The sequence below is a fragment of the Lycorma delicatula genome, chromosome 2 (assembly GCF_047948215.1).
Source record: "Lycorma delicatula isolate Av1 chromosome 2, ASM4794821v1, whole genome shotgun sequence".
NCBI lineage: Eukaryota > Metazoa > Arthropoda > Insecta > Hemiptera > Fulgoridae > Lycorma > Lycorma delicatula.
Genome location: NC_134456.1, coordinates 204,502,514 through 204,519,181, shown reverse-complemented (window position 1 = coordinate 204,519,181; position 16,668 = coordinate 204,502,514). Strand labels below are relative to the sequence as shown.

General features: G+C 31.1%; 1 protein-coding gene across 1 annotated transcript in view; it reads right to left on the bottom strand.

The window, feature by feature from the left end:
- The window catches only part of LOC142320036 (cytochrome P450 6j1-like), a 46,444-nt gene extending 30,073 nt beyond the window's left edge, over positions 1 to 16,371 (bottom strand). The window contains exons 1-3 of the mRNA XM_075357716.1: positions 16,121 to 16,371; positions 9,450 to 9,610; positions 7,553 to 7,778 (exon numbers count right to left, since the gene is read on the bottom strand). Coding sequence (XP_075213831.1) covers positions 7,553 to 7,778; positions 9,450 to 9,610; positions 16,121 to 16,371 — 638 coding nt within the window. The remainder of the gene's footprint in view (positions 1 to 7,552; positions 7,779 to 9,449; positions 9,611 to 16,120) is intronic.
- Positions 16,372 to 16,668: the final 297 nt, after the last annotated feature.

Here is a 16,668-nt window from a genome sequence, read left to right as displayed (position 1 = left end):
GATTCATCAGTAATCATAATCATTGGTTCAAATGACAAAAATATTATATATTTGTTATTTAACTTACAACAAAACAAAATATGTTATATAAAATCAATATATTGATTTTCACAAAATTTATTTAAAAAATTATAGCTTTCTTGGTACACAGTTTCTTCCTCAGATGTTACATGCAAAATATCAAAAAAATAAACTAAATAATTTTTTTTTTTTTAGTTTTAGGGGCATCAACTGCTATGGCTATTAGCTCCGTCCACTTCAAAAAAGGAAAAAAAATCTTTTCCTCCCCAGAAAACAAAACACAGGTGACATAGTCAAGGTGACATAGTCAGGTGTCAAAAAGAGTATCTAAAAAAGACTTGTCAATGGTTATTGTAACACCAAAAACACAACAAGGTGTAAAGGCTTTTGTAATCCTAAAATCTTTCTAGCCACTTCTTACGAAATTTCATAAAAACTTTCAAAACAAGAATTTATCTGTAATGAAAATAAAACACACATTAAAAAAAGTATGAGAAGAGTTTAAAGGGCCCTTGCCATTTAACATCACACAAAATACTTATATTAAAACCTCAAAAAATAGATATCAATAAGAAATTAAAAAATACATTTAATTATAAAATTTTTGATTGTGATATCTGATTTTACTCTTCTTCAATTCTATTGCGTTGGTTTCCCTTTAGGCCATCCTTTTTTGTTCCTCTTCTCCATTTTTCTGAAGGACTCGAGATCAATTCTGTGGTGTCTGATACATCTGAGATCGATCCTTCAGTTTTCTGGTGGAAATTACAGAGGATCTCCTGCTGCTGGCATCAGATGACACCGGCTCCATTGGTGTAGTCAGGAGTGCATCATAGTTGAGACTGGATGTACTCACTGCAAGAACGTGTGAGGTGGCAGAGTGTCTTGCCCTCTCAGTTAAAGGAATCTGTGATTTCAGAGGCTCCATTGTAGTCTTTACTAAATCTTTCTTTTCCAAAATGAAGATTCTGGTTTCATAGCTCATGAAGTTGGGATTTTTTCAGTCTGAACTGCAAGTTCCTTCTGCATTTTTGTCTCAATTTCCTTCGCCTTTGAGCTGGTCGAAGGCTCATTCCTTGGTGGAGTAGGACATTTTTGTTTCCTTATATCTGCTTTCCTCAACACTTTTGGGCTACTGTCCCTAATTGTATGATTCTTCAATTTCTTATCGATGATTTGTTCTACTAAACTTGCTAAGGCTAGTGCCAATTCTATTACCATGTCCTTTGGCGTGAAGGAAGTGGCAAGAGCAGCAGCAACCTTTGCATATGACGCAGCCTTTGGCGTTCTACCAAACCCAATTCTTCTTGCATCAAAGTAGTTGACTTTCTCTGTTGTCTTAATCTCTTGAACAGCTCCTTCCTGTTTATAAATAGAACAATTCCTAGACCTTGCAGAATTTTGTCCATGGCAGTTGGCACAGGCAGGAGGTTCCCTGCATGGGTCATCCAGGTGTAATAGTTCACCACACAAACATATGTGTTTCCTTGTACAACGAGCTACCATATGTCCAAATCTCTGACACCCAAAGCAAAGAAAAGATGTTGGGATTAATGGACATCTAGCCTGTGAAAACCAGATTTTATCTTCTTCAGACACTTCGGTTTATTAAAAAGTAAATACATGTGATGCAGAGGATTGAACTTCCTCGTTCCGACGCATGTTTATTTGACGGCACGCAACAACACCTTGTTCATGCACTTCATCTACAATCTTCTCTTCTGTGCAGTTTAACAAATACCTGAACACGACAACGCCCTTTGAGGTGTTCAATATACTATGGGAAAATACTCAATGTTCATGACTCCAATCTTTGCTTTCAATAGTTGCAAAGACTGAGTGTTGTTGAAAGTTTCCACAAAAAGTCCTACTGCAGTTTTCCATGTCTCTTTAACCAGTCTACCAGCAGCTTCCGTGATGCCACGAGCTATTATGAAAGGGCTAGTTTTTGAAAATTCTTTTGAAAAATCCCGGGCAATAAAAAGAAGAAAAAAGGGCAAAAAATTTATTTTAATTGACATAACAACACTGATAGACAAAAATTTTTTTATGTTTCTCTAAGTATGATACCATTTTTTGAATAGCTTTTTTGCATACATTAAGATCTGTAGATGCAATTTTTCCATCACCCTTAGTTTTAAATAAATTACGCTTCAAAAAAAATTAAGGGAAAATATAGTTAAAATCTGTCAAATTTATAATTTTGCATGGCCATACCTGTGCTAGAATGATTTCGCTGATGCTTTTCTTTTATAAATAGCCTCAGGCACACCCCAAATTAATGTCCAACAGTAATCGGCTAGCATGTTAGTATTCCATTTAGCGGCTTTCCATAATCGAAATGTCTTGGTGGAAACGTTCACCGTGTTCGTCACTTACGTCTCCAAGGTTGTCCGGAAAAAATCCAGATGTGAGTGGAGGAAATGTATTTTCAAAGACATATTACATTCCATAGCTCTGTACTAAGTAAGAAGTTGATTAACAATTTCACGGTAATTGTCGGATTTTTGTTTCCCGAGAAACTTTTTGCAAACGTCTCTAAATGAAGCCCAAGCTGCACTTTCTACATTATTTAACATTGAGTTAAATACATCATCTTTGACCAACTCTCTTATTTGAGGACCAACAAATATTCCTTCTTTAATTTTTCCTTCACTTACATTCGGAAATTTCTGCCTGATTTACAGAAATACGGGACTATCCTTCTTCATTGCTTTTACAAAATTTTTCATTAGTCGTAGCTTGATATTGAGAGGGGGTAAAAAAATTTTTTTGGGTTCAACTAAGGGCTCAAGAATAATATTTTTCCCATTTGGAGTTCAGTTGTCTCGTTTATTCCACTCATTATTTGGTAACATAACGTTTATCCCTAGCTCGGCTGTCCCATTTGCAGTCTTGATCCTATCAGTTCAACTTGATTTTTTTATAAATTTAAATCCCTAACCAAGTAATTTAATTCAACTTGTGATGTAAGACAATTCAAAATCAAAATCATTGTTTTCTTCTTCAGTACTGCCTAATTCTTTATCGCTGCTTTCGAAACATACGAGGTGCTACCCAAAAGTTCGGGAATTTGAATTTCGCGCGCGAAAAATTGCTGGTACGACCTGCTGCCGCTAGATGTGGTTAACAGTACTCTTTGTGAATCAGGCTGCATTGTTGACATTCGTGCGGTTGTGTAACGTTGTGTTTTACTGCTTCGGCGAAGTTCGAAATAGCAGATTTTAAAAAGCAAATAACCTGAATCAAATTTTGCTTCATGCTTAAAAAAACTGGTGAAGAAACCCATCGCATGCTTGTGGAAGCATTTGGTGACAATGCTGTGAGTAAAAGTAAAACTTTTTTGTAGTACAAACGATTCAAAGATGGACGAACGAAAGTCTATGACGATGACGTTCAGGAAGATCATCAACAAGCGCAACACCGGAAAACATCGCGAAAGTGCGAGAGGCTATTATTGCAGATCGTAGACAAACAATCCATGACGTTTGTGGAATCGTACAAATGTCATATGGGTCCGTGCAACGCATCTTGTCGGACAATTTGAACATGAAACGCACTGCTGCAAAATTCGTACCGATTCTGTTGAACAGCGTTCAGAAACAAAATCGCTTAGCTGTCTGAAGTGAATTGAAAGATTCAGCAAGAGATGACCCTAACTTCATCTCCAACATCATAACCGGTGGTGAGACATGGGTGTACGGGTATGAGCCTGAAACTAAGTAGCAGTTGACGCAGTGGAAGTCGCCAAGTTCACCGCGGCCAAAAAAAACACGGCAAGTTCGCAGCAACGTGAAGTCCATGATGATTGTTTTTCGACATCAAAGGCATTATCCATAAGGAATTTGTTCCTCTTGGTCAAACTGTCAATGGGATGTTCTATTGTGAAGTTTTGAAGCGGTTACGTGAAAGCATTGCGCAAACGTTCAGATCTGTGGGGTAACAACAGCTAGGTTCTGCACCATGACAACGCGCCCGCGCACACATCGCTAGCAGTTCGGAATTTCTTGGCTTCCAAAAAGACGGTAGTGATTCCCCACCCACCCTATTCGCCTGACTTTGCTCCGTGCGACGTTTTTCTCTTTCAGAAAATAAAATTTCAATTGAAAGGCCGTCGTTTTAACACAGTTGAGGGGAGATTCAGAAAGAAACGCAGAACGTGCTTCGAACACTTACACCTGCAGACTTTCAGGGATGCATGGAATCATGGAAAAAACGCTGGGATCACTGTATCAGTGGCCAAGGGGATTACTTTGAAGGAGACAATGGAAATTATAAGTTATGGTAAGCTATTTTATTTTTATGGTAAAATTCCCCGAACTTTTGCGTAGCAGCTTGTATATTGACAAGACTAGTCTACTGACTATTGGCTAGTGTTTTGTCAGGGGGAGAGAAATAATCTTCTTTTTTTTTATTTGGAAATGGGCTAATGACCAAAGTAGTCAATGCTTTTAAAACCTCAAAAAAAAATAGTAATAATAAATCTCTGCTGTTATTTTATTAAATAAATTTTGCGAAAGCAGAAAACATATTTTGTTTTCATTTCTTTTATGATGAATTTTCATCAAGTAAAAGCTTCATCCATCGATTATTTAACTTATATTTGTAATATTATTATATCTGCATAAACAAACTTTTCTTAATAATATTTTGGTTATTGAAGTTTTAGCAACACTATTATCCTGCATTGAGGAAGGGCTCTATATAAAAAAATAATAATAACTACCAAAGCTGGAAAAAGACAAACAAAAGAATACAGATGACCTAAAATATACCAGTCAGTAACTTTACCCACTAATAAACAAAAGAAGAAATTAGCCAAGCTAGAGTTCAAACGTACAAATTGCTTATCAGTCTATAGATCTAATTATTAAAAATACACACTGAGGTAGATATAATGCATTGTACTATAGTGCATACATTCTTACCATAGTGTTTTTATTTTAATGTTGATGATAGTCAATACAGGAAAATGGGAGAATTTAGCAAATTTGAAAATATTTAAGAAAAGTATAAAATATTCAGAAAAAAACTTTTATGATTTAAATAAAAATTTATTATAAGTTGATTAAAAAAAAATTGAATCAATAAAGGAAAGAGAAAAAAGGTTTATTATTGTTTAGGATAGATTCATTACTGAAAAATTAATTACAATTACGGTGAATTTATTCATTATATGATGAAACAAAAGTATCAATGAAAAAGAGAAGAGTTGTTGAATATAATTTAACAAATTGAATTCATAGAAATTTAAAAACAGCTTAAAAAACTTACCAGAATAAGCAAAATTAATGTATAAAATATATATTTGTACACATAACTATGATATAAATAAATTGAAAAATTTAATTGTGATGTTATATATGATAAAATTAGGCATTATCTTGTATGCACACATTATTTACTACAGCTCTCTAAGAATCATGATCCACTTCTTTGTTAGTTTTGATGCTTTTGATTGATTCTGCTTGTGATGAGAATTTACATAGGCTATTTTTTAGTGTAAATAACAAATTAGTAAGCAACAGATTTTGTAGTATACAGTTAAAATTTCTTTGTAATAAATTTGATTTAGGAAATAAAAATTATAATATAAAATAAATTATACAAAAACTGGATAAAGACTGGGACTGGGACAAAACTGATAAAATCTGGAAAACTGGATAAAAATATAACTAAAATAATTTTTTCTTTAAGCTAATAAAATTCATATTTAATCAATTAGTTTAATTAATTTTTATTAGATTAAAATATTATTTATTATTATTTCAATACAGATTTTAATATAATGCAATACAAACAAATTAAATTATGTTTATGCAACATGTAAAAATGAACTAAATTATATTTACTATGATTTTGGATATAAGAAATAATAATTAAACAACAATTTAAGTAACATGTGAGATATAGGTAGAACTGTTGTGAAGGATCAAACATTTTGTACTTATAGAAAATCAAACTATTTTATGAAAGAAAAAGGATTTATATTCTTTAGAAGCAAAAAAAAAAATGAAGTAAGGAAACATTCATGTTATATTCACATAATACAAAGAAAAAAAACTTCTGGTTATTTTTTCCAAATTTCTGATAGAATCTATAACTTGGTATACTTATTGTTATATTAATTTACTGAATTATGGAAAACTAAAATTACAACTGGATTGAAAAGATTTTCATTTAGGATTTATTCATTTTTAAAGAACCCATTATTTCCTGAAAAGTGACTGAATTTCTCTGTTATTGTTGCTGTCTTCAAAACTATTAGAAGAGAGGCTTATTGTTTTGAAAGAGTAATGAATTTAAAGTGAAGTATTACATTACAAGGGTGGCTTATGTGCATGAGAGTGGTTTGAAAAGCCCATACAAAGTATCAGAGTTGGTACCAATGGTGTATATTGAGGGATTTTCAGTTAGTAGCATCTTTTGGAAAACATACAACAAGTTTTGACCTGATCAATTAATTTCTTTATGTTTTGTATCTGCTTGAATTGAGAAAATTGAATGATTTCTAAAAAAATGGATGAAAGAGAGTTTTGTTTGTTGATTTAACATTACTTTATGAAGGGTAAATCACTGCAGGAGACTAAAAGAAACTTGATATTATGGTGACTCTGCACCTAAGATTAGAACAATTTATAAGTGGTTTCAAAATTTTTGAAGAGGTCATATGAGCACAAGTGACACTGAATGTTCTAGATGCCCTGTTGAGACCATTACTCCAGAAATCATTTATAAAATCCATGATATGGTGTTAAATGACAGAAGAGTGAGTGTGTGTAAAATTACTAGTGCTATGAGCATCTTGACTAAATAGGTGCATAATATTCTGCATCCACATTTAACAGCAGATAACAGTCAAATCTATTAATATTAATAATAGAAAATCACAATAATCCCAAAAAGTTTGAAGTATTTCAACAAAATTTGTTTTGTGTGAGTATTTATAATATTTGTTACTTTCTTGTTAAAGTATCACATATATATTACACTTCTTTTATTCTAAGATAATTTCTGCATACCTATCTTGCATACATCCGGTATAATTGCTGTTTTTAGAAATATTTAAGCTTTGCCAAAAATGAGAGATATATGAATATTTAACTAGCACTGATTATTTCAGTCTACACAGATATTACAGTTTTCAATTGAGTCTGGTTTTAGCAACTTATCTTAACAAATATCTTGCCCAATGTTTATCTTATCCTCCATAAGTATTTTATATTTAGGAGCAGTTTTTTCAAGACATGGATTCTGCTCATAAGCTCCATTTTCTATTCCCTCCCTTAATTGTTTTAAAAAATTAATTTTTCTGACACTATTTGGGTTCCGATAACACAAGGAACTGTATCCTTACAGCATGATAGTTTCTATAGGGATAAAATGTCATCAACTGGTGAAGTTGTACATCAGTAAACTAGTCAATGGATTACTGAAATTAATGTTGCCATTTATTAGAAGTCTTTAACCATAGCAGTTGATATCACTTATAATTTATACAAATAAATATACATACATCTTTATTACTTACTCATAAATCTTTTGATAACCAAAGCCGCCAAAATCTTTTCCCCAAAACATATCTTTCACATTTCCATAAATGAATGATGTTGGATTTATTTGTGGAACTCCTTTTCTAATCCAGTAAGTATATGTTCTATCCAAGTACACATAGACAAGAATAATAATTAAAATAGGTGCAGTCAAAAATAATGCTAAATAAAAGCCATTTTCATTCCATAATTCTGCCATGGCACCTGAAAAAAACATGTTTTACTTTGCATTAATAGTTATAATTTTAATAATATTATTTGTATTATTCTTTCAGTTCTATTATATTAACATTATTCTTTAGATCCATGTTTAAAGAAAAAAAGTTTTGTAAACCATCCATTTAAACAGAAAAAATATTGAAAAATTTAATTACTTTCATTTTGATTTTGTTTTCATTATGTTCTACGTAAAAAAAAAAGAATATAATAATCTTAAACAATGAAGAGTGTACATTTATGTTGTAAATTTTTTTTAGATGGTCATCATAAAATGCGTGTTGCTCTTGGGAGGTGGCAGTTTGGGATTCCATTACATTAATCATGATGGGTTGGGTCTGGACTTTTTCCACAACTTAGGGAAAATTTTTAACATTAATTTTTTTATTAATTGCACATGTGCTTATTCAATAATGAAAATTTATAAGTTTATTTTGCAGAACAAAATACAAATAAAAAAACATCATCATTGCTGTCGGTGTTGCCACCATCAACTAATATACAGGTCATTGTTAGAATTTGTAGTAGACTTTATGGAATCGTATAGGTTATGTAAATAAAGATAAGTAAATAAATTGTGATTTATATAGAGAAATAAACATAAATGTAAAGCAAAAGATGAAGTCGCAGAATCTATTTTTATCCAATATACATCCAGTTACAGTGCTAATTACTTATTTTATTATTATGATGAGGATAAAAAATAGCAAATATCTAATCCTTTCAAGAAATCAAACTCAGGGACATTAGCTGAGAGCAGATCAAGTAATCTGTCAGTCAGGCTCTCTACACAGAATTCCAAAAATTAAACTATTCAATTAAGTTGAACAAAACTATCAAATATTAGTTCTATTGAAAATATTTCAAACAATTAAGATATTCCCTTTCATTTTGATGTTAATAAAGCTATCAAAAAAAAAGAAGCTGTAATTCATTGATATAATTTCTATCATATAAAATTCTTGTCTATTCCATAAAAATCAGTTCTGTTAAATTCTGCATGCCAAGGCAATGTGAAAGGTAAAAGAATGACCAAAGAAGAGTTTCCATGACTATTGGTGGAATATTTTGTAATGTAGTAGATAAGACTGCCTTCCATATCATAACATCAAGTAAACATGATGCACAAGAAGATGCAGGAGACTACTTTTTAACAATCTGAAATCCTGTAAAAGCAACAGAAAATTAATTGAAGGGTCTGGAACAGTTTTTAAAATTTTCTGGGAGTTTACAGTTTTGTTGCCATTTTTTTTTACTACTCCGGTTTTCAAGGTTATTAAAGTTCTATTGGTTTAGATCAGCACTTCTCAATTTATGGTCCACAGACCATAAGTGGTCCTCAAGGTCTGGCTGGCCTTGTGGTCCTTCAAAAAAGTCAGAAGAAAAGATAAAATTCAAATGAATTGTGTATCACACTATAGTTGAAAATCTTAGAGTTTGGAAATTACACATGGCAATCATCATTCACTTTTGCTTCCAGTACTGATATCTTATGAAATTTATTACTCCACTTGCCTACCAACTGCCCACTCTACTCTCAGCAACGAAAGGAATTTTAATCAGTATGATCATAGTGCTTTTCTGTGTACCTGCACATCTGGCAACGTGCCTGTAACCCAGCCAGGGACCACTTGAATTCATAACAGTGGACCAAAATACCAAATCTTCTTTTCATGTATTTATGACTTTCTTGAAAGTTTTGCAGACACCTAGTCTGAGCTATCTGAACATTAAAATGGTCATGTATGTCATACACCAATAATAGAACATGGAAAATTGCATCTTTACTTGTTGAATATTGGGCATGTTTCTGCATTAATCTGTTTTAAAGATGAAAATATATGAAGTTTTAGACTCTACATGTCTTAAAATCCAGGTGGATCAAATCCAGAAATTTAAATTACAATACTTTTGTAATTATATTTTTTGTAACCAATCACAAGTAACTTCAACAAATTCTGTGCATTGTTAATTCATTAGTTGTCTATTAGCAGCTAGTTGTTTGAAATTCTTCTTATGTGGTACACACTAATAGTTGTCTGTGTTAAATAGTGCCCATTATACATAATGGAAAACTGGCTTTGATCCGGATCTTTGAAAAGAAAAAAAATGTGATAACATACTTCATTTAGACACTGCTAAAAGTTCAGAAACTGTGTGCGATAATATTAATACCAGTGATACTAGTGCCATAAAAAGAAATATCTAGTGGTAGCTGTTCAAAGAAAAAATACTTTTGTTAAAAAGATATTATTTGGAACTTGGGTTTACTTGGTGTGGTAATTAGAATGAACCAATACCTTGGTACATTATTTGTTATGAAGTGATTAAAAATGAACGCATAAAACTACAAAATTGAAACAGAACTAAAGAGGTGAAACATTCAAGTGCAAAAAGTGAACCTGCAGACATTTTTAACGATATGTTGAAAAAATTAAAAAAGAAATGATAGTTGTTTCTAATATAGGTTTGACAATTAAAAAGGCTTTAGTAACTTCCTATATTGCAAGTCTTCATATCACAAAAAGCAATTTAGCTTATTCTATAGGTGAGACCTTAATAGTTCCAGTTGCAAAAGATATAGTTAAACAATATTTTGTGAAAAATTGTCTAAGAACTCTAATTTAATACCACTCTCAAACAGAACAGTTATACACCGAATCAAAGACATGGCTAATAATGTAGAATCTAAACCTCTCAGTAGAAAAAAAGAAAGTCTATTTTATTCAATTCAGATAGACGAGACAACAGATGTTTCAAATGATGCACAGTTGATTTTTTATGCCAGGTACAAGTTTAACAATGCCATTCATGAAGATATGTTATTTTCAAAAACTTTATTAACTTGTAAAGATTTTTAAAGTTTTTAATGAGTACATGCAAGAGCATGAAGTTGATTGGAAAAAAGTGTGTAGGTTTTTGTTAGGATGGGGCTTGTGCACCAAAGGTGCACAAAACACCAAGGGCGTAGTGGCATTGCAGCTTAACTCAGAGGATGGCTCCTGAAGTCAGCTGGAAACATTACTTCATTCATAGGGAAGCCTTGGTGACCAAAATTATGTCATATAAATTCAAAACTATGGCAGAAGACAGCATTAAGATAATCAACTTTATTAAGACAAGGCCTTTGAACAACAGAATATTTTTGTTACTTTGCGGTGACATGGGTAGCAAGCATAAACAGTTTCTTCTTCATTCTGAAATACACTGGCTTTCATGAGGTAAGGTAAGGTAAGGTACAAGACTCTTTGGATTAAGTCATGAAGTCCACTTATTTGTAAACAAAATAAACAAAAATTTTACATCATTTCTTCCTGATGACTTGTAGCTAAGTACATTGGTATATTTTTCAGATGTATTCTCAAAACTAAACAAATAAAATTTCTCTCTACATTCTTTGACTGTTCTGTTCATTCTTTGACTGTTCTTAATAGCCATGAGAAAATAAAGGGGTTAGAGAGGAAACATGGTTTATGGGCCAGCTGTGTAAAACAGAGGAATTTTTTACCATTTCTAACCCTGGAGTCTTTTTAGTTGAAAATGATGTTGTTATTGAAAAAGAATTATGCAATGACATATGTTCACATCTCAAATCTCTGAGGTCACAATTTGAAATTTATTTCCAAGTATGACAGATTTTCATGGGTTCGTAATTTTTTTTGTTGTAATATTGAAAATAATAAACTTGCATTGAATGAAAGAGAACAGTTAATGGAACTCTCAAATAACACCAGACTTAAAACGAAATTCCAAGCAGAAGGTATTGTTAATTTTTTGACCTCATCACCAGTGAATAGAGAATATAGTGAACTATTCAGTGGTGCTTTAAAGATTATAATTCAGTTTGCTTCTTTGTATCTGTGTGAGAAAGAGTTTTTAAATATAAAAATATACTATAAAATAAATAAATATACTAAAAATACTATTATGACTTATAATGTTTATAAAGACTTATAAATCCCATTTCAAAAAAAAAATTGAGAAACACTGGTTTAAATCATCCATATAATTATTTAATTTTATATTTGTCTTTAACAAGAAGCAACCATATTTTTCTCAAAAATAAGTATTAGAGAAATCATTAGTTTTGAGAGTTATAATAAAATAAATGTTTCTGTCAGGCAAAGTATTCCAAAGTACAATAAAATGAAAAAATGGAAACCATTCTTTCAAATATTTTTGAAATAATAATATTCCCCAAAAAAATGAATAAGAAAAATTATGTTGTATTACTGCAAATAAGGCTTTGTATTACAGTAAGAAAGATTTAACACTAATTTCACTTCATTCCACTAATGTTTGAATAAATTTAGCATTTATACTGTAGAAAAAAAAATTGTGTTTTAAAGAATAAAACAAAACAGTTCAGTGAATATAACATTTGATTACATCCTTCTAATTACTACAATACCTGAACATAACTAAATAAAAAAATATGCTGAATATATATTTGTTTTTGCTTAATTGTTCACATAAATTTATACATTTTATTCTCAAAATTCACTTCACATTTTGACAGTTCATTAGGAACCATAAAAAAAATTGTATTACTGATCAAGTAACCAAAAACAGAAGGTCAATTACAACAGTAATTTATTATGATAAAATATAAAATTGTTACAAATATTGAAAAGACAAAACTTCCTTCATCGCAAACCTCTAATTGTTCCTATAATCATGTGTACATGTTCTAATCATTGTATATAACAATCACTTTTTAAAAAAAAAAGTAAAACTGCCAATATTAAAAGTAACTATTTATATTAAAATTGTAAGTATAAAAATGTATTCATACCAATTTAAAGTTAACCACATAAAGTAATTAATGGTTCTGCTAATATAGAATATATTATTTTATCTTATACATTTACTTAAAAGATTCAAATAAAGAAAAATGTACTTTGTCATGCACAAACTGAATTAAATATCAGAACTACATTTAATCTGAGTCCTTTAAGCAAATAATATCATTATTGCTGAAAGCTCTATTTTTATAGTAACTTAGGACTAGTTAATAACACAATTATTGTTTTATCAGTTTATTAACATCATTTGAACTTTACATACAGATAAGAAAAAGTAAACCACATATTTAATTAACTTGTATTTTTTGGCTCCTCTGTTTACATATAGGTACAGTATGATAGTAGCTTGATAATCATTATCTGTAATGTTCTAGTACATTGTAAATTTAAATATCAAACAAAAAATAAAATCAACAGGTAAGGAGAAAATTTCATTTCTAACATCATAACTTTTACATGCTTTTATATTTGACCCATATAAGTGGTTGGATAGTACACTCTATGATTGATATCTGAAAAAGATTTCTTAAAAGAAGGGTGATGCTTCCATTTTGAATTCCAAAACTTGATATAATTTTTTGTAATGATTTCAGTGACTTAATCAATAACTCTCCTTATTATTCTTAATATGTATTATTTTGTTAAATACCACAAACATTTTGAAAACTTATTTTTTATTCTTCTTATAGGCATAACATATCACTTATTCAACATACGATTCTAGCAGAAGGATCATTTAACGTGTATATTCCACTATTTCCTAGTTATAAATATTGCAACTGAAGAAGTGAAGAACTGAGTATCTGATAGAATGAGGGGGATTAAATCTGTTACTCCTTAATTGAAATCTGTGAAGCTAATTACAGCCTGTGATGATCATTGCTTCCATGATATTTTTCTTATGAACTTGACCTGGAGTCTGGTGAAATAATTTTGCTGGGCTCTTGCTCCACAGTTAAGTGGGTTCTCCTATCTTGAAGTTAGACTATAAGGAAAGATAATGGAGAGTAAGGTAGAACTTGTTATCCATTATCCTTATTCTTAATGTTGATGCTTCAAATGTCTTATTTTGACTTGTATTCAGAACTGTTTTGTCTTTACACTAAGTATAGATACATATATATATATATATATAAGAAACAAATTCTTTCTTCCAGCTGATAATAAAAAATAGTTTTACAATTAATTGTACCAAAATATAACTGAGTTGGTTATTATTTACACAAAAATATTTTTTACTTTCTTTAGAATCTGTATAATTATTTTATTACTTTAAAGAACAGCAATATTATTTTTCTTTAAAAATTAAGACTTATGTTTATATGTTTTTCCATTTTTGTTCTTTGAATTGCAAACTCTCATTGCATGTAAGTTCAAGTTTTTTCTTTTATACCGTTAAATTTGATAGTACTTCTCTAGTTAATATTAAAAATTCTGCCCAAGGAGTAATTATTAAAACTCGTCAAATTGTATAATTTTTTAACTTTGGGTTCTGGAAATTAGAGAATAAGCATTGGTCAGTTTGTACTTTTATTATTGGTTTGAAATTTTTTAAATGATTCATTAGTAGGTATCTAGAATCCTTCTGCCAACAGAGATTTACCTGCAGAATGTAAAAAATTCTGCACCAAACCAATTAAAAGAATTGCAAATCTTATTTGCATGAATTGAAAAAACTTTTAACCTCCTTAAGTTCATGGTTAAATTTTTTACTAGAGTAATATAAATAAAATAATCAAAATGTACAGTTTTTACTTCCTTATAGTTGCAGTTTAGAATTATAATCAAAGCTTCAGTGAACCTACTTTTGGGGAAGGTTACATTTTCTAAAAAAAAAAATTTACTGGTTTTATACAGGTATGTTTGATAAAAATATAAATAAAAATAAAATATAAATGTATAAAATTATATAGAATATTTAAAACACTAATTATTTTCCTCCTTTATACATAAGAAGCGTAAACTCTAGCTACCTATAATGACATGAATACGATAGTGTCTTGAGTGTTGTTTCAAAGTATACTGAAGGTTTATAATATCATAAAGAGGTGAGTAGTATTCATTAGTTTGTAAGCACAAAGAAAAACTTAAGAAAGCAGTTATTTTTGGCAACAGTATTTTATTTACTTGGATGTATGCTGGACTTAAATTAATGAAAAACGTTGGTGGGCAGCTTATAAAAGACTGAATTGATTTTTGTTCAAAATAATAAAATTAAATGGAACTGCTTGGTAAGGGATAGTTTAGACTTGAAAGACTCTTCTTATAAATTGTCAAAATACACAGCTTTAGTTACTGATATTCAACATAATAGTTTGAAAAATATATTTTTTGTTTAGATGGGAGAAGCTGAGCAATTAATCGTATTATGTTTTCCTCCTTTCAATCAAAATTTGGCAAATATATTCTGCAGATACGGATCTGAAGCAGATGTTTCAAACTGATTGCGATCGCTTGCAGATTTGTGTTTATTTCAACCTCTTCGGTGGTAGTTCCAGTTGATATTAATATAGCTACTTCACTTCTACCTTTTAAATTTGGCGGTTGATCTCACCGAAATGTATTGTATCCTCTTAATTAGAAAGTTTCATTTCAACAAAACTGTGTTTCTTGCAGGCATATACAAATTGGGTCTACATCATATACCAAGTGTTCAAGCTCATGGATGTTTGACAAACATCCATTGATGTTCGATTGAATTATCGACTCGTTATTTTTTAAATTATTTAATCTATTGGATTGCCTTTTGGCCATTTTTCAATTTTTCAAACAGCTTTCTGTTCAATAAGTATGTCATCGTCCGTGTAGCTCCCAGCCTTCGAATCAGAGACCATTGTAGCCGCAGATGACGACAGACATTGATCGGCGCTTGCTTTAGGGATCAGCCTATGTCCTACAGAGAGACTGGCTCGAGTACCCTGATGCCTGGTTCCGACAGGATACTTTAAATAAGTGTCAGACAGGATACTTTTTGTCACTTTTTCTTTATCTATCTGTGATTGGATCGTCTGTAAAATTATTATTCATTCCCTTCAGAAATTCTGTTTTGGATCCTTCTCTGCTGGCTTTCCTTGTACCATCTCAGCCGTTTCCATTTTCATAGAGCTACCATGGTCTGTTTGAAGCTGTCGATTCTATGATGAGGAGTTTGATCTTCAGAATTAGTCAAGACATTTATGATCCTTTTGGCATTCTCCACCACCCTGCGCAACACATTATCATTTAAATATTGGTCAATTTACCAACTTTCTTCCTCACTTCAGCTACTACATTTACTGGTCTTCTTTGCCAAGGCGGGAGTTTGTTCTTCTTACTCAATGTTTGGGCATTCTGAGGTTGGATGTCTTGCCCATCCAATTTGAGAACTGTGGCAGGACAGATGTATGCAGCAGAGTGCAACCTCTCTAGACTATAATCACCTGTAATTTTAAGTCTGAGGATATTATTAACTTTTGTAACTATTTGATTCGTTTGATAATTTGTTTTTAATCTAGGCAGGATGGGATGTTTTACTGGGATATTTACTTGATGTTCAACATGTCTAATTCTTCAAATACATTATTCTCCTCATTATTTGGTATTTCTTCCTCTGGCTCACTCAGTATGCTGTTGTACTCGTCTTGTGGATCTCTAACCATTATTCCCCTTTCCTCCTTCACCTCTTGCTTTATTTGTTCCATTCTTTTCAGTGGTACTCTTGTCTTAGTCAAGATAGACCGATGTTGATCCATTACATTCTGGACAGTTTTGTTGGCAAGTTCAAACCATTCTACCATAAGGTAGGTAGGACCTCTTTATCATAAGGTATGTTAGCGATTCCTAGTCTAGTCACTATCAGTTATTTTTACACGGATTTGAATACTAGATTGTGGATATCGGTGTTCTTTGGGGGGTTGGGTTACAATTAACTACACATCTCAGGAATGGTCGAACTGAGACTGTACAAGACTACACTTCATTTGCACTCATTCATCCTCTAAAGTATTACGTGAACAGTAATTACTGGAGGCTAAACAGGAAAAGAAAGAAAAGTCCAGTCACTATGAAGTGGCATAGAATAATATATTAATTCA